Source organism: Pelophylax lessonae, assembly GCF_965119305.1.
Source record: "Pelophylax lessonae genome assembly, chromosome: 5".
Lineage (NCBI taxonomy): Eukaryota > Metazoa > Chordata > Amphibia > Anura > Ranidae > Pelophylax > Pelophylax lessonae.
The window spans coordinates 418,037,126-418,064,544 of record NC_138772.1 but is presented as its reverse complement, the minus strand read 5'-3'; the positions used below and the strand labels follow the sequence as shown (position 1 = coordinate 418,064,544).

The window sequence follows — 27,419 nt, the reverse complement described above, 5'->3', positions numbered from 1 at the left end:
ACTAGACAGTATCAGTTTGCAAAAGTGTATTTGCTTTGGAAGAATAAATCACCTCTAACGTTGGGTGTCCTACTTGTTGCATGAAGTAAAACTATTAGAGTTGTTTTTACATTTTAGAATAGGGGGCCTTGAGACTATCCATAATTTTTAAAGGGTGCCTCGAGATTGTCCTTAATTTGTAAAGGGTGCCTTGACTCAAAAAAGGTTGAGAAACACTGCTTTAGACTATGAAATAATGCTTACTCCTTATGAATATCACATAATTAACTGGTTTGCTTACAGCATGGGTACAACAAGTCCAGATGAAACTGCGGATCCAGCAGTCCAACAGGAAATAAAAAAGTAAAATATAAGAGTCGTAAGAAGAGCTTGAAGTCCAAACTTCATGTGAGTTCCTCGTTGGAACAGAAGCATGATACCATGTTTTCCATTTCCCACCAGCAGAGCGGCAGCTAAAAGCAAAATGCAGGTGATTAGAATAAAAAAACAAATCAATTGTTTGTTTGTTTTTTGACAGTATACATACATTGGTGATTGAAAGTTTGGGCACCCCAGGTAAAAATGTGTATTAATGTGCATAAAGAAGCCAAGGAAAGATAGAAAAATCTCCAAAAGGCATCAAATTACAGATTAGACATCCTTATAATATGTCAACAAAAGTTAGATTTTATTTCCATCATTGACACTTTCAAAATTACAGAAAACAAAAAAATGGTGTCTGCAAAATAATTTATAGCATGCACTGGCCCCTTTGCAAGGCTGAGACCTGCCAGTGTCATGGATTGTTCTCAATCATCGTCTGGGAAGACCAGGTGATGTCAATCTCAAAGGTTTTAAATGCCCAGACTCATCTGACCTTGCCCCAACAATCAGCACCATGGGATCTTCTAAGCAATTGTCTAGAAAACTGAAACTGAAAATAGTTGACGCTCACAAAGCTGGAGAAGGCTAAAAGAAGATAGCAAAGCATTTTCAGATGTTAATATCCTCTGTTCGGAATGTAATTAAGAAATAGCAGTCATCAGGAACAGTGGAAGTTAAAGCAAGATCTGGAAGACCAAGAAAAATATCAGACAGAACAGCTCGCAGGATTGTGAGAAAAACAATTCAAAACCCACGTTTGACTGCACAATCCCTCCAGAAAGATCTAGCAGACACTGGAGTTGTGGTACACTATTCCACTATAAAGAGATACTTGTACAAATATGGTCTTCATGGAAGAGTCATCAGAAGAAAACCTCTTCTACGTCCTCACCACAAAAGTCAGCGTTTCAACTTTGCAAATGAACATATAGACAAGCCTGATGCATTTTGTAAACAAGTTCTGTGGACCGATGAGGTTAAAATTGAACTTTTTGGCCGGAAATGAGCAAAGGTATGCTTGGAGAAGAAGGGGCACAGAATCTAATGAAAAGGACCTCTGTCCAACTGTTAAGCATGGGGGTGGATCAATCATGCTTTGGGATTGTATTGCAGCCAGTGGCACAGGGAACATCTCACGAGTAGAAGGAAAAATTGATTCAATAAAATTTCAGCAAATTTTGGATGGTAACTTGATGCCATCTGTGAAAAAGCTGAAGGTAAAGAGAGGATGGCTTCTACAAATGGATAATGATCCTAAACACACCTCGAAATCCCCGGGGGATTACATCAAGAGGCATAAACTGAAGGTTTTGCCATGGCCTTCACAATCTCCTGACCTCAACATAATTGAAAATCTATGGATAGACCTTTAAAGAGCAGTGCGTGACAGACAGCCCAGAAATCTCAAAGAACTGGAAGACTTTTGTAAGGAAGAATGGGCAAAGATACCTCAAACAAGAATTGAAAGACTCTTGGCTGGCTACAAAAAGCGTTTACAAGCTGTGATACTTGCCAAAGGGGGCAGTACAAGATATTAACTCTGCAGGGTGCCCAAACTTTTGCAGACGCCATTTTTTTTGTTTTCTGTGATTTTGAAAGTGTAAATGATGGAAATAAAATCTAACTTTTGTTGACATATTATAAGAATGTCTAATCTGTAATTTGATGCCTTTTGGAGATTTTTCCACCTTTCCTTGGCTTCTTTATGCACATTAATACACATTTTTACCTGGGATGCCCAAACTTTCGATCACCACTGTACATTGATGATCATATATTAGTTTACTGTAGTCAAACATAAAAATACATTAAATCTGTTAGTTGCCATAGATGAGAAGGCTTTGCAGTTAGGTACTGTGCTTTGTGACACTTTATTGGAAAATTGTCATGAAATAAGAAGTTAAAGCTAATGTTTAGCAAAAAAAATCTTCTCTGTAGCTTTATTGACCTAACTTCCCTGTAATGAAGTACAGTATGTGCTATATTGTGCAGCATATGGCTGGTGTGAGAACTGATCACATGTGCAGAATCATGTCAATTTAGGATCAAACAGAAGCTAAGATGGCACCTTCCTTGGCTGACAAACGATAGAAGAGTGTAGTTCTGCTTTAACATCTCAACTGTTTATCTGAAAAACATTCTATTACATGTAAGGTAAGAAGATTTAAATCCAGTTTTCCATCATTTTAATATTTCACATTTTTATTTGGGATCATGGAGCAAAGTAAACTTCAATAGATGATTCTTGGTAAAATGAAATGGTCACATATCTAAACCCTTGGATCCATCCCTGACACCAGTCTCCAAATCTGCCACATATCACTTTTCTAATACAACAGCAGAGATATCACCAAGGTATAAGATGCATGGCTGTTGGTCATTAAGGGGTCTATAAGGATTCACTAATTAGCATCTAGAAGATTTAAACAGTAATTATAATCAAAAGGGCCTACAATATCTGTCAGGTTTTTATTGGTGTGTCCATGCTAAGAAGAAACACTCTTACCATTTATCCTGGTGTCTATTGTCACCAGGATAAAAAGTGATAGAAGATCCAAAATTTACGCTTATCAATAAAACAGGAGGTAAAGGGAAATCTATCGATGGGAACACCTATTCCAGTGATAGCTGGCTATGAAGGCACTTCCCTTTTGAGCTTGTTTACATTTGTGATCTGGGGGCAGTAAAAAAGACAGTTGAGCCAACTCACCACCTGTCAATGAGCACTAGATCTCTTTTCGGGGGAAAGGGGGAGCAAGGGCTGCTTACACATCTAAACTTAGCCTTACATTGGAGAGAGTTCTTCTCACTTTCTGTTGTGTTTTTGGGACAAGGAGCAGTTCTGTATTTTGGCCTAGGCCGACAAGGCCCAGGCCTAGGGCAGCACTTTGCAGGGGGGCAGCAAAAAAGCCACCCCGCCCCCCTTCACCAGAGATTCTATTGGCCACTGGTTGCTAGAGCCACCTCTCTCACCCCTTCCTCTCTTTCTCACCCCCCCTCTCTCTCTCTCACCCCTCTCTTTCTCTCTCACCCCCCTCTCTCTCTCATCCTCTCATTCCCCCCTCTCTCTCATCCACCCCCTCTCTCTCTTGCTCTCACCCCCCCCCCCTCTCTTTCTCATCCCCACCCCTCTCTCTCTCTCATCCCCACCCTTCTCTCTCTCATCCCCCTCTCTCTCTCTCACCCCCCCCTCTCTCTCTCTCACCCCCCCCCTCTCTCTATATCTCACCCCCCCCCCTCTCTCTCCCTCCCTCCCTCTCCCACCCCCTCTCACTCCCCCTCTCATGAGATCTCAGGGGTTCATGCTGGGACTTGAGAAGAGAATGGGAAGTGGTTGGCGCTGCCTAGTGGGGTGCTTAGGGAATAAGATCTTACTGTACTGGAGGTGGGTTGTTATATGGGGATCTGAACAAACTCTGCTGGTAGGATCTGTGTATAATATGTTTGTGTAATTTGGCGTGGCGATTACCAACCTACTAAAAATCTAAACAGGTTAATGCACAAAAAACCATTAGGTAAAAAACTTGTTTAAAATCTCAGCGGAAATATATACTATAGGTGCAATCGTGCAGAAAAGGTGCAAAAGTGAATAGCAAATGTGTATTAATAAGACAAATATTGTAATAATAGAGTTCAATAAATAACAACCAGTATTAAATAAATATCCATAAAAATGACAATCAATAAATATGATCTTAAGTGTGCCAATAAATATAAGTGCAAAAATAAATATATATATGTGACTAACCATAAAATAAGTGAGTGCAAAAGTGCAATAGTGCAAGTATCTGTTTACAAATGATGAAAAAAAATTATATAAATATGTATATATAGCAGTATCAGAGATGTGTCCGTATAATTAGTCAAATAAATAAGTCCAAAGGCATGTGCAATCTCAGTGGCTTTAGATCCAAAAAGAGTCTTAAATAAGTGCAATCCGTGTATGGTGGTAAGAAGTGCTCCTTTTTCCTTTATCTATGCCCAAAGATATGGTGAGTGGGCGGAAAGAAGAAGTGTTCCCCTGAGCCTGGGGTCCTGCGCTTACCAGATTCCCTTACCCCTACAGGGGTAAACAGCGGGTCGATAATTAGGGGATCGCTCCCACACTCTGGCAATCAGGATGTTCCCAGATCTCTGCTCCTCTCCTTATTGGTGCATAGATGTCAGACATCTATGCACCAATAAGGAGAGGAGCAGAGATCTGGCAACATCCTGATTGCCAGAGTGTGGGAGCGATCCCCTAATTATCGACCCGCTGTTTACCCCTGTAGGGGTAAGGGAATCTGGTAAGCGCAGGACCCCAGGCTCAGGGGAACACTTCTTCTTTCCACCCACTCACCATATCTTTGGGCATAGATAAAGGAAAAAGGAGCACTTCTTACCACCATACACGGATTGCACTTATTTAAGACTCTTTTTGGATCTAAAGCCACTGAGATTGCACATGCCTTTGGACTTATTTATTTGACTAATTATACGGACACATCTCTGATACTGCTATATATACATATTTATATAATTTTTTTTTCATCATTTGTAAACAGATACTTGCACTATTGCACTTTTGCACTCACTTATTTTATGGTTAGTCACATATATATATTTATTTTTGCACTTATATTTATTGGCACACTTAAGATCATATTTATTGATTGTCATTTTTATGGATATTTATTTAATACTGGTTGTTATTTATTGAACTCTATTATTACAATATTTGTCTTATTAATACACATTTGCTATTCACTTTTGCACCTTTTCTGCACGATTGCACCTATAGTATATATTTCCGCTGAGATTTTAAACAAGTTTTTTACCTAATGGTTTTTTGTGCATTAACCTGTTTAGATTTTTAGTAGGTTGGTAATCGCCACGCCAAATTACACAAACATATTATACACAGATCCTACCAGCAGAGTTTGTTCAGATCCCCATATAACAACCCACCTCCAGTACAGTAAGATCTTATTCCCTAAGCACCCCACTAGGCAGCGCCAACCACTTCCCATTCTCTTCTCAATTCTTTGAATGCTCCCCTATAGGGTTGCATTTTTTGAAGTGGGCAGCAGCCAGGTGTGGTGTTAACCCTTACATATATACCCATCCTAAGCGCGGAATTACATCCACCCCTTCTCATGCTGGGACTTGTAGTCTTTAAATTTTGGAGGGAGTCACATCCGTCTAAAAGGAAGGAGTGGGGCAAATTTCCATGGGGGTTGGGCGCCCAATTTTAGTCTTGCCTAGGGCAGCACAAAACCAAAATACACCACTGACAAGGAGTGAATAGAAAGTTATCTAATCAGACTCATAAAACAAACCAAAAAATGCAATGGATGTTTTAACACTTCTCTTCTCCATCTGAAACTAGCAACAATTTGAATCTGGAAAAAATGGTATCTGTAACTAGCAAGACAAGAATATTGGAAACATCAACATCTAAGAAAAATGTAATATGAATGCACAATCAACCTCACCTAACCTCCTGGCAGAAATATGGAATAGACAAATCTTCTAAAATGTATTCTAAGAGGACAGTACAGCAAAAGTCCTGGAAAGAGCAGCACAGATAACTATAGTACCGTCTAAAAAGAACTGTGGAAGATGTGAACTACACATTATTTGTTTATTCTTATTCATAGATTCTACTACAGTACCTTGGTTTATAGTATGATTCAATGCTCCCTCTGATCCAGACGTAGAACTATCAGGACAATTATATTCTGAGACATCCCACAATCCATGTGATCTTTTGTAAAGTGAGATGCAGAAAAAGAAATGTTACATGCATGATTTCCCAAATGGTTCTAAATCTAAAATACCAAATAGTGTAGTAAATATACCTTTCATTTTTATGGCATGTTAATAGTAAAGTATTGAACCATGTTAGCTATTCATTAAAGTGATTGTAAAGGTTCGTTTTTTTTTGTTTTTTTTTTAATAGGAAACATGTTATACTTACCTGCTCTGTGCAAGAGTTTTGCACAGAGCAGCCCCAATCCTCCTCTACTGGGGTGCCCCGGCGTCCCTTCTGGCTCCACCTCTTCATTGGGTGCCCCCACAGAGAGAGACGCTTTCCATGGGAGCACCCGTGCAGGCGCGCTCCCGAGTCCTGCTGCTGCGTCCATTGACTCAAACAGCAGAACTCGGCCCTGCCCCCCACTCTCGTGTCACTGGATTTGATTGGCCAATGGCTCCTGCTGCTATTAATCTATCCAATGAGGACCCGAGACAGTGGCTGGAGCCCCTGGGCTTGTGCTCATCACTGCAAGTTCAGGTTCAGGTAAGCAAAACAGGGGGAATGGGGGCAGCTGCAACCAAGAAGGTTTTTCACCTGCATAGAATGCATTAAGGTGAAAAATCTTGAGACTTTACAACTCCTTTATTGCAGAATGATTTGAGCTTAAAGTGTAACTATGGTCAAAATGTAAAATATATTAATTTCCACAACATATTTCAATTATTTCTAGCTTGCTCCTATTAATCCACACAATCTTGACCTCCAGGAGATTTACCCCCCTTCATGACCAGGCCATTTTATTTCACCAATGTTTTTTTATCCCTTTTTGTGATTGAGAACGCAATGTAGACATTTGTTTATAACTGTCCCTCTCAATTTTTTTGCAAACATTTTGGCACTCTAGGCCCCTGGATTAAGCTGGCTATATACAGTACATGTAGGTTTCTCTCATGCAGGCTGTGAATTGAATGAAAGAACTCTAACAGATTCCTCCATCCACACTAACAGCATGAAATAATGCATCTCCCATTGCAGATTATTGTAAAAGTTGACTGTCAGAATATCCGATTTGCACCTGCATTAGAAAAAATGCAGACACTGTTCAGCAGACAACTTTCTACCCAGTACCTTCCACAAAAGACAATTATAAAATCAACTTTCCTGACAGACTCCATGGCAGCATACGTATCGGGTTTGGCCCCGCCTCCAAACCTACCCACAGGACCTCACTCCCATAAATCTTTGCTCCTGTTCAGCACACGTGTTCTTTTTTTGTCCTCCAAAGGATTACCTGATATCCTACCTGAAGATGGATTCCGGGTGATGGATGGCTCTACCAGTCGGGTATGGAGCTCTCCAATAAGCCCCAGCTGCTGCGGGGTATGGAGTAGGGGCGAAGATGTATGCAGCCTTGGCCAAAAAGCCCAGCTGCTGCGGGTGGCCGGTACCCTAAGAATGAGATAAGTCCGGTGTGTGCATCCATCCCTGGTGATCTGCGGTCCGTGAGTACAAAGTCCTCCATGGCAGCTATTTTGTTTATATTATTGCTTGCTCGTGCCTTTATGTCTTACCTGGTTTTTCTCCTGCCTTCCCTGGTGGCTAGTGGTCCGGGGCCGGTCAGCGATTCACTTCCTGACCGGCCTCCGGTGCGCGCTACTGCGCATGTGCGGCGCCTCGGGAACGAGGCTTGGTTCTCGCGCATGCGCAGTGTAAGCACGGCGCATGCACAGTAAGCTGGCGTCGGTGGCGATCGCTGATGACGTCACCAGGCGCCATATTTAAACCCCAGAGCTGTCAGCAGTGTTGTGTTTGTACACACTGCTGATACTGGGTGTTACACATACGAAAATCGTTCGTTTTTGTGGTCATTTTGCTGTGCGCTGCCGCTCTGCCTGCTAACCTTGGTTCCTGGTGAGTACTGGCCCCAGTTTGGGAGCAACCCCCCCCCCCCCCCCCGCTTTGCTGGTTTTTCTGACATGCTGTCCGGCTCATTCTTGTAGGTCAGCATCAGAATGGAAGCTACTTTGCCCTCCGGTGGTCAGCCCGCCCCTAACAGGTATTTGGGGCTTCTTGGTGGGGTTGTGGGTTATAGGGGGTGGGGGTAGGAACTCAAGTGTTCCTAGCTTCCTGTCTGTGTTTTCTGTTTTTTCTCTTGTTCACAGCCCTCCTCGTTCAGAGACTAGGCACTCTTCTCAAAGAAGTGAAAGGCGCTCAAGCTCTCGCCACCGGCACTCTACTGGAAAGTCCCGTTCGGGCTCACATCATCGTAAAGCGTCCACTTCAGCCAGCCACGCACAGAGACCTGACAAAGCAGGTTGCAGGGGCTGTGGCGCTAGTGTCCCGGAGAGGAAGCTTTTCTGTGACAGATGTTTCTCCCAGGCTGCGGGAGAAAGGGATACTTCCGATCAACGCATTGAGGCTTTGGTCAAGAGAGTGGTAAAGGACTCTTTGGCAGAGTTGGGTGTCAGTCGTTCTCAAGACACTGCAACGGCTTCCCCAAGCCCTTCCCCTGTAGCACTACAGGTACAGGAAGATTTCGAGTCGGCCCACACAAGCCATCAGTCGATGCTCTTGTCGGGTAGCGACTCTGAAGATGAAGATCCCTGCTTGGGTTTTGAATATACCTTGGTGCCTTCCCTGGTTAAAGCGGTCAGAGAGACCTTAAATTGGGAAGAGTCAGCTGTTCCCCCTCCCAAGCAGAAGAAGTACTTTAAACAGCTCAATAAGGAGCGTGTTAATTTTCCCTTCCTGGGAGAGTTGGGTGAAATCATCTTGGAGGAGTGGAAAAAAGTGGAACGAAAGAATTCCTTAGTATCCAAGATGGCTAAACTTTACCCTTTCAAAGAGGATGATGTGAAACATCTTGAGTCTCCTCCCCTAGTTGACGCAGCAGTCATGAGACTGGTCAAGCACGTGACCCTTCCCTTAGAGGATACGGTCTCATTTAAAGACCCGTTGGACCGAAGGATGGACTCTGATTTGAAGAGAATCTACCTTACAGCAGGTATGGCCTGTAAACCAGTCCTGGCTTTGGCTGCTCTATCCAAAGCCATGGAGTCTTGGGCTGATGTGGTAGACGAATCGGTCAGATCGGTTTCGGAGGAGGTGGCCAGAAGCGCTCCAATCCAGGAGCTTAGGCTGGGCGCGTCGTTCCTTGGGGAGGCTTCCATAGACTTGATCCGTCTATTGGCAAGAGTTATGCTGTCCTCGGTCACAGCTAAGAGAGCTCTTTGGCTCCGCCCTTGGGTTGCGGATCCGGCATCAAAGCAAGTTTGGTGCCGTATTCCCTTTGAGGGGTCCTCCCTTTTCGGGAATAAACTTGACGAGGCCATAACCCGGGCTACAGGCGGTAAGTCTGGGTTTCTTCCCCAGGATCGGCGCCAGTTCAACGTCAAGAAAGGACAGCCTACCAGAAAATTTGTGCCTGACCGGGCCAGGGAAGCTCGTTCTTATAGACCTGGTCGGGAGTTCAACCGGAACTGGAGATCCAGACAGTCTTCCAGGAAGACGACAAAGAACGTCTCCTCGGGGGACCGTGAGCCCACTAAGTCCTTTTGAAGGTGGGCCCGCTCAGACATGTCGGGTGGGTGCGCGTCTACGCTTCTTCCGACATGTCTGGGCGGCTTCGATTCAGGACCCCTGGGCCGTCAGGACGGTGTCTTCAGGCCACAAGTGGGTCTTCAAGGAGAGGCCAGGCTCAAGGTTCCTGCCTACTGCCATACCATGCCTAGAAGAAAGGCGTCAGATTTTGTTTTCTTACGTCGAAGCTCTCATTGCTCAAGGGGCTGTCATCTCCGTTCCAGAGTCCGAGCGAGGCCGAGGAATATATTCTCCGCTCTTTCTGGTCCAAAAGAAGAACGGATCATGGAGACCAGTAATAGATTTGACCTTCTTGAACAAACTCATAAAAAAAGAAAGGTTCAAAATGGAGACCCTGTTGTCCATACAGCAGTCAGTCCAGCCGGCAGATTGGATGGTGTCCATCGACTTGAAAGACGCCTACTTTCATGTCCCTGTGGACGAAGATTTTCAAAGGTTTCTCCGGTTCGAAGTGGGAGGATTACATCTTCAGTTTATCTGTCTCCCATTCGGGCTCTCAACATCTCCACGGACCTTTTCAAAAATCTTATTGGCCGTGGTAGCCCTACTGAGATTGAAAGGTATCCGTCTTCACCACTATTTGGACGATCTACTCCTGTTGTCCCAAGACAGAGACCAACTATTAGTTCATCTGGAGCAGGTCGTGTCCACTCTCCAGAAGTTTGGTTGGTTACTCAACAAGGAGAAGAGTCACCTGATTCCAACTCAGTCCCTGATCTACTTGGGCGCTCTGTTCGACACAGAGAAGGCGACTATCTCTCTTCCAGAGGAAAAGATAGGGACTCTTCGAGACAGGATTCGCTTTGCCCTCTCATCCTCTCATCTTCAGGCACGTCAATGCCTGAAGGTGATCGGGACTATGGTCGCAGTAGTCCCCATGGTGAAGTGGGCCCTGTGGAGGATGAGACCCTTTCAGAAGGGATTCCTTCAGCAATGGGATACGTGGCATCTGGATCAACGCATCTTCTTAACCCCTTCAATGAGAGCGAGTCTCCCCTGGTGGTTATGCAGAGACCACCTGCTGAACTGCCACTCTCTGAGGCCAGCTCCATGGGTAGTGGTTACCTCGGACGCCAGCAATATAGGCTGGGGTGCCCACTGTCTGTCGGAGGTGGCACAGGGCAGGTGGGAGTTTTCCACTCGAGGAATAGTATCCAACATACTAGAACTCCGAGCAGCATTCCAAGCTCTTCGAGCATTTGCTCACCTGACAAAAGACCAACCTGTCATGCTGCGCCTGGACAACACCTCAGCAGTGGCATACATCAGGAAACAAGGGGGAACACGCAGCTGGTCCCTATTGAGGGAAGTGGAGCCGATTATGTCCTGGGCACAGAAAAATCTCTCGAATCTTTCAGCGGTTTATGTTCCAGGAGTCCAGAATGTCAAAGCAGACTTCTTGTCCAGAGTGGATCTGGACAACAACGAGTGGTCCCTTCACAAGGAAACGTTCAACTGGATCCTAACATTGGGGCTTTCTCCAGAGGTAGACCTCTTCGCCTCCCCCTGCAATCACAAACTGCCGAAGTACTACTCAAGATTCAGAGATCCACAAGCATCAGGGATAGATGCACTCTCGGATCAGTGGAGATTCCACAGGGCATACGCCTTCCCACCAATTCCGATTGTGTTGCAGTTCCTTCGGAGACTCAGGTCGGAGCCAGTGGAGGTAGTGGCGGTGATTCCCTTCTGGCCGAACAGGCCATGGTTTCCCCTTCTGACGCTACTCAGTGTCCGAGACCCAATCCCGCTACCCTTCAGACCGGATCTGTTGTCCCAGGGGTCTGTACTCCATCCGTGCCCAGACCGTTTACATCTCAGGGTCTGGATGTTGAGAGGAGGAGGTTACAGGCTTTAGGCTGTCCAGAAACGGCAATCTCGACATTACTTAGTGCTAGAAGAAGCTCAACGAACAGGGTGTATCAGAGAATCTGGGAAAAATTTTCTGCACAACTGAATACAAGGCCTGATCCTCAATCTTCAATTAAGATCCAGGATGTATTGAGCTTTCTCCAATCAGGACTGGATTTGCCTCTATCAGTGAGTTCGCTCAGAGTCCAGGTCTCGGCTATTTCCGCTTTTACAGGGATCTCCTGGGCCACTCATGCCCTAATTCGTCAGTTCTTCCAAGGGGCAGTGAGAATCAGACCTCAGAGAAAACCCAGGTTTCCCAAGTGGGATCTGCCACTAGTTCTGGATTTCCTGGCGAGTCAGATTCAAGACATGTCTGATTCCTTGACCATAAGAGAGCTTACACTGATAACAGTGTTTCTGGTAGCTATAACCTCAGCAAAAAGAGTGTCGGAAATTGGGTCCTTTGGGACACAAGAGCCTTTCTTAACCTTTTTTCCTGACAGAGTGGTGCTCATCCCCATGCTGGATGCGAGACCAAAAAGGACCTCTGTCTTCCATGAAAACATAGAAACAGTATTACCAACCTTTAGACAGGAAGAGGAAGAATCTTCCGTTCATCCGCTGGATGTTGGAGAGTGTATTAAGAAATATTTAGATGCCACTTCCTCTTTCAGAAAATCAGAACATCTTTTTGTTACCTTCTATGGAAAAAACAAAGGTTCAAGAGCCTCGACGAGATCCATTTCCTCTTGGATCATCCAGACCATCCAGTGGGCTTATAGGGCTAAGGGCTTGACCCCTCCAGCAGTAGTTACAGCTCATTCGACGCGGAGCATCTCTACCTCCTGGGCAGTATCCAGACATGTGGCTCCTGAAGTCATTTGCAGAGCAGCGTCGTGGTCCTCTATTAACACTTTCTTATCCCATTACTGTGTTGAGCCAGCGGCTCTTTCTTCTGTGAATTTCGGTTTGCAAGTCCTGTCTGTTTGACAAAATGCATTAAACTTTTCTGTTCAGCACCTGCCCACCCTGTGTGTACGGCGAGTTATTTCCCGATACGTATGCTGCCATGGAGTCTGTCAGGAAAACGGAAAATTTATATCAAATACTTACCGTAATTTTCCTTTCCTGATGGACTCCATGGCAGCAGGAGTTCCCTCCCGGATTTCTGTGGAGGATAGTTACAGAACACGTGTGCTGAACAGGAGCAAAGATTTATGGGAGTGAGGTCCTGTGGGTAGGTTTGGAGGCGGGGCCAAACCCGATACGCATGCTGCCATGGAGTCCATCAGGAAAGGAAAATTACGGTAAGTATTTGATATAAATTTTCCGTTTTTTTTAATTCAGGTGTTGTCAACAAGGCCACCCATGGAGCGAATTTAGCCCGATTCAGCAAGAATTGGCTTAAATGCAATGCGTGTATGGCCAGCTTTTGGCTATAGAGATGGTGGAAATTTAAAAGTGTTATTTTGGGTTATTGACTACATTTTATATTATAACTGATAAATAATAAAAACATGACATATTTTCACATACTTACTGATCAGATGAGTTTGTGGAATGGGTAGATGTTGGGTCTGGAGTGCAGGAGAAGAAATATGGCACATATACTGTGATAGTGATAGTCACCATCTATAAGATGAGAAATTACTCATTACTATTTCCTACATCGTAACTTTTTCATTTTTCTATCATTTTAATTATAGTACATTTTACTTCACAGTAAACAATTGTATATGCATTTCTGTCTTTTCTTGCACTATAGGAAAAATTTGTGAACGATAACCGAAGGCAAAGAAAGGTGAAAACCCAATAGGTGGAATTTATTTTTTTAAATCAAATTTTATTTAGAGATTTTTTCTTTACAAGTACAGAATAACATATGGACACACTGTCACACAAAATAAAAGAGCTAAAAAAATATAAAAATGTAAACAAAATAGCAACAAAGAAAAAAACAATAAACAAAAATACAACACTAAGCCCACAAGTTACCATTAAATGAGAAATATAGCCAAAGCTTGTTTGGCTGTACTTCTCCTATGGATCACAGGAGTGCAATAAGTTTTGCACTCCTGTGATCCATTTTCAGCAGAGAGCGGACTGAAGTCCGCTCTCTGCTGAAATAAATTATGTCAGTCCAGGCGCCGCATCATCACGACAATGGAAGTCGGGATCCGCCAGGTGCCTGGACTGACACCTGGCTCAGCCTCTCAGCAAGCCCTTGAGAGCCTGAGCAGGCTGCTCCCCGTCCCTCCACAGCTCAGCGCTCCACTGAGTGAGGAGAGGGCAGAGCAGAGAGCTGCTGACTGACAGTCAGCAGCTCTCTGCTTGGGGAGCAGAACAGGGCAATCGGAAGTGTTCGATTGCTCGGTTCTCAGTGTAGAGGCACCGGGGGACCGGTGCAGCACCAATGCTGAATCCACCTAGGTAAGTATAAATGGGGGAAAACATTTAAACTCATGCTTTTCTTTTAAATAACTATATTAATGTAGCACATGTACCCCTCTAACATACTTGGCAAACTAATAAATATCCCACAAGTAACAATAAAAGGAACTTTCTCATCAAAGAGTAATAGACAAGCCCATTGAGACTATCCAACTAGACCATACTGCAGCAAGCCTGTGTAGAGCATTGTGAGAGAGAATGATGGAAATAACAAGAGTTTTTTGGCTGTATGGCCCTTTCAAAGGTCTTGTACCAGATTAAAAAATCCCTGCTGCACGTTTTTATTAGCTTTACTGATTTGTGCAGCCCGATCAAGTAGTTCTTCAAAGTGCCACAATTACTTCCTGGTTGTAGATATAAAAACTGGAGATAAGTAGAATTTTAACTTCAACTTTAACTTGGGGTACAGAGACAGGCAGATTGCCTGTCTCTGTACTCTGTGTATCAGCCAACAGTCTTCCAATAATCAGTGATGCTGAGAGTGGGTGAGGGCTGATGGGAAAACTAAGACACTAGTTTCCCATATAGCCAACTGTCTTCTTGTGATTGACAGCAGGCAATGGGGATATTATATAGTTAATAGCAGTCTGTCTATCACAAGGGGAGGGGATTTGATGGGGAAATAGTGTCTTTGAATCCCCATCAGGCTCGGCCCACCCAGATGCAAAACTCCTTGGCACTGTGCTGTTTGTGTGACAACTGCAGTGGTGGGAGAGAACTCGGTTGCACTGAGTGTCAATATGGAGACTGTGGCCTCGGTGCACCATTGCATGCAGTGATTATCTTAGGACCAACTTTCCCACATGTTTGTGTATCCCAACCAAACATCGTGCAGTTCAACTACAGTGAATATTCTGCTGTCCCAGATACAGCATAGGATTGATTTACTAAAGGAACAGAAACATGTAATTTTGTAAAGTGTATGTTAAGCAGGTAAATTAATTAATTTTCACTTACAAAGCAAGCTAGATGAACATACACTCTGCAAAGAGAACATTGCTAAGTAAAGATGTTATACCATTCTCCTCTTTGTCAGCATAAAACAACAGATGCATAGAAAACAATTAGAAATTATTAATGTTAAACAGATTTAAAGTGGAATTTTGGATAAAATGGTAAATAGTTAGAAACTCTATATTTCTTATTTCTCTGTTGGGAGGATTTGCTACAACTTCCTGTGATGTCATTAGAATATTAAATGAGGGACAACCAAAGGCAACCAGGACATAATCAAGAGGAAAAACATTTTTTTCTAGTAGCATGCTGAAAGCTTTTTCTTAGAGCTCCACTTTAATGGACGCTGCTAAACACCACTACTATTTCACTGAAGAATTATGCCATAAAAGTAGTTACAATGTGCAGGATGAATTGTACTGTTTAATGGCAAATTAATTTGCTTTTTAAAATATATGTGTTTACTGAAGGAGCTCATAAAGATTTATGAAAAATCAGATTCTACTTACCAGCAAGACCAAAGTTTCAAGTAGCTTGCTCAGCTGTCTAAGAAGTTTGTGAGATATTGAGTTGAACAGCTTCAGACGAACTTTATTGATTCTTACATTTAGAAACACAAACAGGGCACCCAGTAAACCACCAATTACTCCTATGATAATACAGGGTATAAAGGCCAATACACTCATATCCAAAAGGTCTTTCACCTTAAAAAAACAAAAAAATGTCTGTTAATCTGAGGTCAGCGAGAATGCCCCTTACTGCATTTGATAAGTTTGTCATTTAAAATGTATAAAATGCTTTTTCGGTAAAAAAAAAAAAAAAAAAAAAAAAGAAATAAGAAGAATTTATCTAACAAAAGTCAAAAAGGAAATCTATTTTACCAATAAATTTAACTAATTCCCTAAAATGACAAAACATATTTTCACATTCTAAAGAATGTTAATTATGATCTTGCTAACATTACTGTGGGTAATCATCTTTCCAATATTTCCATTCTTCCTGCATACAGTGAGGGGAAAAAAGTATTTGATCCACTGCTAATTTTGTACATTTGCCCACTGACAAAGAAATTATCAGTCGATAATTTTAATGGCAGGTTTATTTTAACAGTGAGAGACAGAATAACAATAGAAATATCCAGAAAAACGCATTTTAAAAAAGTTATAAATTGATTTGTATTTTAATGAGTGAAAAAAGTATTTGATCCCCTATCAGTCAGCAAGATTTCTGGCTCCCAGGTGTCTTCTATACAGGTAATGAGCTGAGATTAGGAGCACTCTCTTAAAGAGAGTGCTCCTAATCTCAGCTTGTTACCTGGATAAAAGACACATGTCCACAGAAGCAATCAATCATTCAGATTCCAATCTCTCTGCCTTGGCCAAGACCAAAGAGCTGTCCAAGGATGTCAAGGACAAGATTGTAGACCTACACAAGGCTGGAACGGTCTTTAAGACCATCACCAAGCAGCTTGGTGAGAGGGTGACTTCAGTTGGTACAATTATTCGCAAACACAAAATAACTGTCAATCTCCCTCTGTCTGGGGCTCCATGCAAGATCTCACCTCTTGGATTTTCAATGATCACGAAAATGGTGAGGAATCAGCCTAGAACTACACAGGAGAATCTTGTCAATGATCTCAGGGCAGCTGGGACCATAGTCACCAATAAAACAGTTGATAACACACTAAGCTGTGACAAACTGAAATCCTGCTGCACCCGCAAGGTCCCCCTGCTCAAGAAAGCACATGTACAGGCCCTTCTGAAGTTTGCTAATGAACATCTGAATGATTCAGAGGAGAACTGGGTAAAAGTGTTGTGGCTCAGATGAGACCAAAATCGAGCTCTTTGGCATCAACTTGCCGTGTTTGGGGGAGGAAGAATGCTGCCTATGACCCCTAAAACACCATCCCCACTGTCAAACATGGAGGTGGAAACATTATGCTTTGGTGGTGTTTTTCTGCTAAGGGGACAACTTCACCACATCAAAAAGATGATGGACAGGGCCATGTACCATCAAATCTTGGGTGAGGACCTCCTTCCCTCAGCCAGGACGTTGAAAATGGGTTGTAGATGGGTATTCCAGAACACATGACCAAAGCAACAAAGTAGTGACTTAAGAAGAAGCACTTTAAGATCCTGGAGTGACCTAGCCAGTCTCCAGACCTTAATCCCGAAGAAAAGTCATGTTTTGCGAAGGGGTCAAATACTTATTTCACTCATTAAAAGGAAAATCAATTTATAACTTTTATGAAATGCATTTTTCTTGATATTTTTGTTGTTATTCTGTCTCTCCCTGTTAAAATAAACTTACTATTAAAATTATAGACTGATAATTTCTTTGTCAGTTGGCAAACATACAAAATCAGCAGGGGATCAAATACTTTTTTTCCTCACTGTATGAGTTGGCAGGCAGGTTAAGCAAAACTGCATCTGGCATGGTATTTGTTGAAATGCTTTTGTAATCCAAGTGAATGGAATTTTGTATACTAACTTTTTTCAGTTGATTGATTTACACTTTGGGGGAGTAGTTGGACATGGAATTTATTGATTTTGGACTGGAAAGGAATTTCATTAGAGTGTTTGTATTGTTGTAACCATATGCAATGGAGGTATTTGAATATATGTTCTGGAACCTGTATGTTTGTACAAGCCTTATAAAGTTTTTCTGACAAAAAAAAAAGCAAAACTGCATCTCTTGTACTTTCATTTTAGATGTATCTATAATTTGACACAATATTCAAAGTTCTTTAGATAATGTCTCACCCAAAAGCAAAACATTTCCCATTAGGCACGTGTAAGTACTGTTTCTAGACCTCACAGGGGATTGGGACAAACAAGGGGTGAAGATGATGTCTCCTCATAAAGGAGTTTTTCCTTAGTACCCAAAGAAAGCATTGTATCAGTGAGATACAGGCTTTCCCAAAATGGGAACAATGTGGAGCCTACATCTTCAATCTCTTTGGGGTTGATTTACTAAAGACAAATAGACTGTTCACCTTGCAAACAATTGCAAGGGATTTTCCCCTTAGCTAAGTAAATGAGGTGAAGCTCCACTGAATTCCATCACCCAATCGTGTGCAAGCCAAAATACTGTTTTTTTTTTTTGTGTGTATTATTTGCAAAGTGAATTTCACTGCATTTGCTAAGCTAAAGGAACATTCTCTTGCAAAGTGAACAGCCTATTTGCCTTTAAAAAATGAACCTCTTTGTGTCCAAATTGTGACTCTGATGGTTATCTCCTGGTAAATTGGCTTGACCTTGCGCTGGAGAAAATTTGGCATTTTGAAATATAGGCTTCCCCAAAGTGACCAGCAGAGAACCTCTAAGGTGGAGCAGAGGAAATAAAGGTTATTAATATAGAGAGCTGGGGGCAATGTGTGGAGTAGTGCCTTGGGAGGTCTGTGGAGTGGAAAAATTGGGCCCTGTCAGTACAGATTTCTTTATGAGTAAGAGATAGACTGAGTGAATGGGGTTGATTTTCTAAAGGCAAATAAACCGTTAATATTGCAAGGAAAGTTTTGAAAGAGGTTAGGCTCTGCTGACTTCCATCATCCAATCAGATGCAAGCAAAAATGCTGTTTTTTTATTTTCCCTGCATAGGACTGGGTATTCTTTGCAAAGTAAAATTTGGCCAAATTCACTACACTGTGAGGAAATTCCTTCGCAAACAGCAACGTCCCTTGCAAAATGAACAGTCTATTTGCCTTCAGTAAATCAATCCCAATAGATGACAATTTATTAAATAGGTATCTGCTTTATAATTTACCTTGTTTTTCATTAGGGCCACATTTAACAACATATGCATTACAACAGTAGTTCTGGCACATCTGTTTTGTTCAGAAAATATGTAATGTAAACTGGATTTTCCCTTTTCAGTGACACATCTTCCTGCTAAGCAGAATGGTAGCCATTTTGTTTAAACATTAAACCTATGCATACCCAGAATATGATTCTTTGCTCAGCTTTGAAAAATCCGAAATAACCCTGATATACAAATCCTCCAAATGAAGATGAAAACAATTCTGTAGTGAGAGATGAAATTAAACAGCAGAAAAATGTTTGGCAGGCCAACTTCATGTCCCAAAAGGATGCCACCTCCTCTAAAGCAAAGAGAAGCCCTCCAACAGGAGCCCGAAAGACAGAGGCAATTCCGGCAGCTGCACCAGCGGTAATGAAGTTCCTCCTGCAGAACAAACAGTTAACTATACTCACATTAAAAGAGAGATTACTGATTGTTTATATTCTGGCAAAACATGATATGATTATGACCTATTTTATGAAGTAGACCTCCAACATGGGTATAACTACAGTATATATGGCAAGATCATTATAGAATCATTGTAGGCCCCCAGAGATTTCCAGCTTCATCTTATACATAGTTACATAGTTACATAGTTAGTGAGGTTGAAAAAAGGTTGCCCCGTATTTCTATATCCGTGAGCAGGTCTGTATTGTTGGTAATCAGTAGGTCAAGTACCGCATTGTTTCTCGTTGGTGCATTCACCATCTGACCCATGAAATTGTCCTGCAAAACATTTAGGAACTGCCTAGCCTTGGCTGAGTGTGCGGTTCCTTCTGCCCAGTCTATATCAGGATAATTAAAGTCCCCCATTATAATGACATTTCCCATCCTTGCTGCCAATCCTATCTGTAAAATGAGGTCCGCCTCCCCCTTCTCCCTCTGGTTGGGGGGCCTATAGCATACGCCCAATATTACCTTCCCCACCGTGCCTTCCCTTTGAAGCTCTACCCATAGGGATTCTGCCTCGTCCTTAGCTCCATTATTAATATCATCCCTCATATTTATCTGTATACTGTTCTTAATATACAGACATACCCCTCCCCCTTTTTTACCTTCTCTATCTCTGCGATAAAGGGAATATCCCTGAATGGTCGCCATCCAGTCATGTGAGCTGTCAAACCAAGTCTCAGTTATCCCCACAAAATCTAAGTCCTCCTCAAACATCAGCAGCTCCAGCTCTCCCATCTTGTTGGCCAGGCTTCTGGCATTGGTAAACAAACCTCTTAATTTTGACCGGTTATATATATCCTCATTTGATGTTTTTAGGCTGCTCTCTTGATTTTTCCCCATACCCACCCTGGGTTTAGGCGCTCCGAACACCCTACCGCTAATTCCCCCATTTCTGCCCTCTGAATCTTGCTTTCCACTGGCTAATTCTACATCTGTACCCTCCCCCCGTCACCTAGTTTAAAAGCCCCTCTAACTTATCGGCCATCCTCTCACCCAGTACGGCTGCACCCTCCCCATTTAGGTGCAATCCGTCCCTACCAAAGAGCCGGTGCCCGACTGAGAAGTCGACCCAGTTCTCCAGGAACCTGAAACCCTCCTTACTACACCAGCTCCTCAGCCACTTGTTAACTTCCCTAGTCTCCCGCTGCCTCTCTGGTGTGGCTCGAGGTACAGGTAGTATTTCGGAAAATACTACCTTGGAGGTCCTACTCCTCAACTTAGCTCCTAAGTCCTTGAAATCGTTTAGGACTCTCCATCTTCCTCTGCCTATGTCATTGGTACCCACGTGTACCATGACAGCTGGGTCTTCCCCAGCCCCACCCAATAATCTGTCCACCCGATCCGCGATGTGCCGAATCCGAGCGCCCGGCAAACAAATGACTGTTCGGCGCACACGGTCTTTGGGACAGATTACACTGTCTGTCCTTCTAATAATTGAGTCCCCTACCACCAGCACCTGTCTTTCCTTTCCCTTTCTCCCCGCCTCACTGGAGGAGTTCTTCCCCTGGCAGCTAGGGGCGTCGCTCTGCTCCAGCAATGCTGGTACCTGACTGGTTACCCCAACATCACACAATGGGGCGTATCTATTGGGGTGCTCCAGCCCAGGATCAGCCTCCTTGCCTTGTCCCCTTCTAACCCTCCTAACTGTCACCCCTCTACTCTGCTCTGATGCCTGCACCTCCAATACTGTGCCCACCTCTGTGCAGACCCCTGCCTGCACCTGACTGGTACGATCCTGGCTCTCCTCCAGTATGGACATTCGTCTCAATGTTGCCAGCTGCTTCCCTAGATTCAGGACCTGAGCTTCCAGGGAAGCAACTTGCTTACATTTTGCGCATTTGTATTCGCCCTCGATCGCTTGACCGAGGAACGCATACATATCACAAGATGTACACCGAGTCGCATCTCCACACCCGCCGGGCATTGTACCTATACAATCTTATGCTTTTCCGAGTCCTAAGTAATTTTAAATTGTACAGCAATTGCAAAGAGGTTCCACTAACCATCTATACATTTGTTTTAACATACTTAACTTACAAGAATAATTACTGCTTAGAATTCATTATGCAGTCAAACAATACAGTGATCTGTAAGCTGCTAGATCCTACAACTAGAACAAAGTCTGCTTTGGCTAGGCACACTATTCAGATACTTTATGTGTTTCCCAAGGTAAGAAGAACAATGGTAAAATGTTATAAGAATACTTGAAAATGTGGAAATACTGGTGGAAATTGCCTAGGCACAGTCTCTCAGGCCTGCCTGAGGAGAGCATTAGGATTATTGACCAAGAATGTTGTAATAGGCTGGAAGCGGGCAAGATAAAGAACTTCTTAAAACACTGATTCCACTAGACTGGAACTGGAAACTCTTAATTTTTGCATAAAATGTTTTTGTTTTTTGCATGGTATTTGTAATATTTGCCCATTGTTTTTCAGATTTTCGGGACACTTTACAATTTGGACTGTTTATGTTTTCTTGGATTTTGCACACATTTCAGACAGTTACATTGTGTATTATGTTGTTAGGTATTGCTAAAAGGGGACAGCACATTCACCCTTTATAGGTTATATTTTAAGAGCTTTTATAGCCTTTTATCTTTTCAGTGACAGCTGCTTTCCCCTTTTTTATATTTTTGTTCATAATTTTTTTCTCTCTTGGCGAGACTTTTGGTTGGTATCTACCTGCCTCCCTACCCTTACCTTCCCTGCTGTTCCTGCCCACCTACCCTAGTCTTTGGATTCCTCTGTTGTTGATCCTCTGTCTGGAATATGGACTACTTTTTCAAAATTGTCCCTGGTTTTTACCTCAAAATATTTCTGGAAAATGTTGTCCTTGCTGCCTGCCCAGGCCTTGGACTGTCTCTGAATAACACTAACTGTCTACCATCTGCCCTGGCTACTACCAGTCCCTGGACTTTTCTACAGATGCTCTGCTCTCATGCTTTGACCCATGCCAGTTATTCCTGAAGATTACAAGTACTCTTTTCTGTTACCTATGCTCAGACCCTTGTGCCATAAGTCCAGAGACTATAGCATTGTGTACCAAGATCGGGGGGGGCAACCAAGTACCTAAAGGCCTGCTTAACCTAAGGGAATGGGGGCTGCTAAAGGTGAAGCAACACCCGGCAACTATAGTTTCTGTCCCTTGAAACTGAGTGAGCATTACATGTAAAATGTGACTATGTTTTAGAATGTACGTTGTAGTTTTCTGCCAACTTAGTTTAATATGTACAACACAAGAATTAAAACCTACTGGGGTAAACACCAGGATCTACTGCTGGTTCAATATATTAGTCCAGAAAGTAGATGCTAACCCTAAAAGCATACTGAGGGTTAAAATAGTTGTAAACCTCAGAGATTAAATATGAACAAAGCATATCCTTCTATACTGTGTACTGTTCTCTATCTAAAGCACTGAGAAGAGCTCTAGTACACAGCCTGTGATTGACATCCGCAGTCTAGCATGTTCCTTGTGTACTGTGTGAAGTGTGCGTGTGGGGGGGTCTGTTCCTCCCCAATCAGGGCTTATAGCTTTTCTCACTGGGTTCTCGGGTGTGAGACTTCAGATCGATGCCCCCCTGCTTTTCAGGGAGATACTGTATAAAATGTGTGTTTTAGAAGACGTTACAGAAGAAGGCTGCAGATAAACAGGTAAAATATACTGTATATAGGAGGATTTTTTTAATCTCTGTGCTTCACCTGAGGCTGGTCACTACACTGGGTTTATGTAAGGGTTTACAATCAAAGCAGTATTCCACATAATAAAAAACACTTGTGGAGACCCTGCTCCCACCTGTGGTGCAATGGAAAGTGTGGTGTCACAGTCCTTCTGGCTGGAATCTGAAAACACTGAAGATCCTAAATCTCATGATAAGATACTCCTAAACTGTGATTAAGTGTCTTCTGACCCTGTCAGCCCTTTGTGTGGATGTTGAAGTGTAAGGAAAATGTATTTTTTAACTTATCTTACAAGTCCTTTTTTCGATCAAACATGGAATGCCGTGGTTTTACATGGGGTGTTAGGCTACTGTTTTATGCAGATCTTGCACTTTGGTGCTACACTCCACAATACTCAGTCTTCATGCACTTATCATACCTTGAAAAAATATATCTGATTCTAGGTCTACTTTAAACTCCTGCCGACCACAGATATACACCGCAGATATACGAGCATGGGGGCGCAAGAGGGGAAGCTAATCTTCTGGGCCAGCATCCACGATTGCCGCCAGGTACCCACGATTACTCCCCGGGGAGACAGAACGGCGGTCTGCCATTATAAACATGGCAGACAGTTGTTCTGTCAGCAAACAACACAGGTCTCCTTAGTTCCTCCTATTTCCTCCTATTAAGGAACACAGGTCCCTGTGTTGAGTCCATATAAGCCCATTCCACTCACAGTTAGAAAACACCCCCTAGGCATACATTTAACCCTTTAATCGCCCCTGGTGTTAACCCCGTCCCTGCCAGTGTCATTACTACAGTAACAGTGCATATTTTTAGCACTGATTACTGTAGTAGTGCCGCTGGTCCCCCCAAAACTGTCAAAAATGTCAGCTAGGTGTCCAATCTGTCCGCAATGTCGCAGTCACGCTAAAAAAAAAAAAAAATTAAACAAAAGTGACATATATCTTTCCCCTAGTTTGTAGACCTGATAACTTTTGCTCAAACCAATCAATATACACGTATTGGGCTTTTTTACAAAAATATGTAGCAGAATACAAATTGGCCTAAAATTATGAAAAAAATTTGATTTTCATATTTTTTGCGCTATAAGAAAAAAGAGCGACAATTTTGAAAAAAAAAACCAAAACATAATTTTTTACTTTCTGCTATATAGCATCCCCCCGATGCTATATAGCAGAAAGTAAAAAATTATGTTTTGGTCTTTTTTTTCAAAATTGTCGCTCTTTTTTCTTATAGCGCAAAAAATAAGAATCGCAGAGGTGATCAAATACCACCAAAAAAAGCTCTATTTGTGTGAAAAAAAGGACATCAATTTTATTTAGGAACAGCGTTGCAAGACCGCGCAATTGTCAGTTAAAATAACGCAGTGCAGAATTGCAAAAAATGGCTTGGTCATTAAGGGGGTACATCCTTCCGGGGCTGAAGTGGTTAAACACAACCAGAGTATAGGGCAACTGTGTAAAAGTTCATTACTGTGCTGTGTTGAAGATGTTTCTTTGCTTAGGTTTTTGACATAATGAATCCAGAATTTTAACCTCCACCACAGCCAACAAATAATCTGAGTTCAGTACTTACTTATCTGCTGAATTCCGAAACCTTGTAAAGAATGGAAGTTTTATTCTCAGTGTGTCAGATTTAAACTGGCTCAGACCATATCCGACCACAGCTCTGAAATAATAATTGCTTTGTCAGATAAGAATCATTGCAACAATTACTACAAGTGTTTACTGGTATATTGCATTAATAAACTTCCTTCTGGGTACAATCATATTTGACAACATTTTTTTCCTAGTCCTTGATATATCCCAGAACTAAAAAATGGGCTGTGAGAAACGAAATGCTATAAATAGAAGGAGATTGCAATTATTACGGCACATACACTTCAATCCTAAGCATAAAAATACACTTTTTTTCAAGGTCACGGTATACCACATTTAGTGAGAAAGATGAATGTTTGGGTGTAAGCCAATAAAGGGCATTTTCAATGGATATTCCCTGTAGGGGAATTACAAATATGTAGTTTACCAATAGCTTTATGCAATATTTGTGTAGCTAATCCCTGAATTAGGAAACATAATCAGGGAAATTACATTTTCTGGCTAACTGGCAGTAATTAGAAGCAACTCAAAGCTGGTCTACAATAGGAGGGGTTGTTGTGTAGTCATTACTTTATTTATATACAGTGTTTGAATGTGTTTTACATTTACTTAATTGGTTGCTAGGAAAGGGGCGGCCTTTGTCCTAGCATAGCATATCATCATCAGTTGCTAAAACGAAGGCTGCCCTTGTCCTAGCAACCAATGACAGTGGGCAGAGCCTGACGGAGAACTGAGAGATTAGTTGCCTATCAATCAAGTCTACTTTTTTAATTGGGTGGATGTCTATGATGCCCTTTATATATTCCTCAGAATGTATTTAGTTATTTTATTTCTTGTATATTCTCTAGAACTAATTTATACTGTAAAGAACTTTACAGAACCTTGGCAATTCACAGAAACCGCCAAAAGAGCCACAATAACACACAAACCCTTGGCTCGCAAAACTGAAACCCAAGCCACAATTTAAACCCATACATTAACAATGCAAAGTAAATCTGTCTACCTAATAAAAGGCAATGAAGGTGATTAACTTTTGTGAAATTGAACAGGCTAGCAAACTCCTTTACTATAGTTCCTCTTACCCAACATGAATCATTGGTGCTTCTGGGCCACAAAAGAGTCCTGCTGATACTGCTAATGCACATGACAAAAATGTTCCAAAAAATGTTCTTATATTAAAGATATGCTTCATTGATGCTCCATTTAAGTACCCAATGACTTCAGGGAGAGCACTGGGTGACCCAGAAGGACAGAAAAACTGAAAGAGAAATTGAAGAATTTTTTTTTTTTTTTTTTTAATTGATAACATTTTTGCTTATGCTTAAAAAAATAAGGGGTCTCAAGAGAGCTTGCCATGCAATTAAATGCTGATCTTAAGACATTAGGCTCACAAAGATTTAACACAAGACTATAGATTTTTATTTTACCCATGTGACTACGACTACAATTTTTAAATCCCATTGGACACTGAAAATATTCCCCCTGGGGAGTTAAATACATTTAAAAAATGAATGATAGATCCTCTTTAAAAGTTTATTTAAAAAACAAAGATTGTGTAGCTGAGTATCATAATGGCAAGTGCTCCAGAGACCTGCTGTGGCTTTATTACGCTTTATTAAAGTGGTTCTAAGTCTAAACAGATTTTTACCTTAATGCATGCTATGCAATAAGTAATATGAAAGGTATTTTTTTAAAAACAAACATGTTATACTTACCTGCTCTGTGTAATGGTTTTGCACAGAGCAGCCCCAATCCTCCTCTTCTCGGGTCCCCCACTGGCGCTCCTGGCCCCTCCTCTTCTATGAGTGTCCCATAGCAAGCTGCTTGTCATGGGGCACTTGTGCATTCTCATTCCCGAGCCCCACTCTGTGTGTCCAAAAGAAACACAGATGGGGGCTTGGCCTTGCCTCCTGCCTCCTGCTCCTTCCTCATTTGCTGTGAGCTCCTGCTGCTGTCTCTCAGCCATTCATCTGTTCTCATGCAAATTGCTGGAATCGCAATCACGATCGGACTTGGGTAAATATCTCCATCCTAAAAATGGGAGTTACAAGCTGGTAAAAGCTACACTACAATTGTATTTTAATTCCCTCCTGGAATTCAGCCTCTGAATTTTTTCTATGACATTTATCTTCTATGCCTGGCTGATCTTCAAGCTAAATCCCATGGCTTTGTTCCTGCAAAAAAAGGCAGGTTCATTGGTTTCACAATTTAAGCACTGCCGTTCGTCTGAACCTACTGATTCATCATCTACACTTAGAGCATGAGAGAAATAAACAGTGAAAGAGGGACAAAGTCCTATTTAGAAGCTCTCTATAAACCATGATTATCCAGTTAATTGATCAATTTTCCTTTTTGCTTGTGGCTGATTTTTCAATCTAAAGACTCACCAGAACCATCTTACAAGCATAACTCACAAATGCTGAGCCAAACTACCTAATGAAAAAAACAGCACCTTAAATAAATTGAAATTGCTCAAAATAATATTAAAATGACAAAGACACCACGGGATCTCTTTTACAAAAAACTCACCTGCAAAAGCAACATTTATATACTTAGCTTTCCAGTGGCCTGTGTATTGACAAAATACTGTTTTTCCGCTCCCAGTTGCTGCAAGTATTTGAATCTTCCAGGTGTGTAGAATACTCGCTCTTCCTCTGACCCCTGGGGTTTCTCCTTTCAGATTGTATGTTTTTCCAGAGCAAGAATCCAATTCATCCAATGGCTGAATTCTTGCAGCGGCTTTTCAAAAAATTGGCCGAAAAAACATACATTCTTTTACAGGTGGGTTTTTTTTTTTTGTAAAAATGACCTTGTGGTGACAGTTTTAGTTACAAAACCTCTTTTTTTATGTATGGGAAATGTATAAATAATGTAGAAGATTTAAAAACAGCTATTAAGCACCCAGGTGTAAACTTGTTGCAAGCCAGT

The 27,419-nt window shown here is 42.1% G+C and overlaps 1 protein-coding gene across 1 annotated transcript in view; it reads right to left on the bottom strand.

Annotated features, from left to right (window-relative positions):
• The window catches only part of LOC309556272 (chloride channel protein C-like), a 299,799-nt gene that overhangs the window by 199,868 nt on the left and 72,512 nt on the right, over positions 1 to 27,419 (bottom strand). The window contains exons 6-12 of the mRNA XM_082258707.1: positions 25,574 to 25,749; positions 24,469 to 24,561; positions 18,898 to 19,141; positions 15,469 to 15,663; positions 13,095 to 13,186; positions 6,018 to 6,109; positions 281 to 452 (exon numbers count right to left, since the gene is read on the bottom strand). Of these exons, the coding sequence (XP_082114833.1) occupies positions 281 to 452; positions 6,018 to 6,109; positions 13,095 to 13,186; positions 15,469 to 15,663; positions 18,898 to 19,141; positions 24,469 to 24,561; positions 25,574 to 25,749 (1,064 nt within the window). The remainder of the gene's footprint in view (positions 1 to 280; positions 453 to 6,017; positions 6,110 to 13,094; positions 13,187 to 15,468; positions 15,664 to 18,897; positions 19,142 to 24,468; positions 24,562 to 25,573; positions 25,750 to 27,419) is intronic.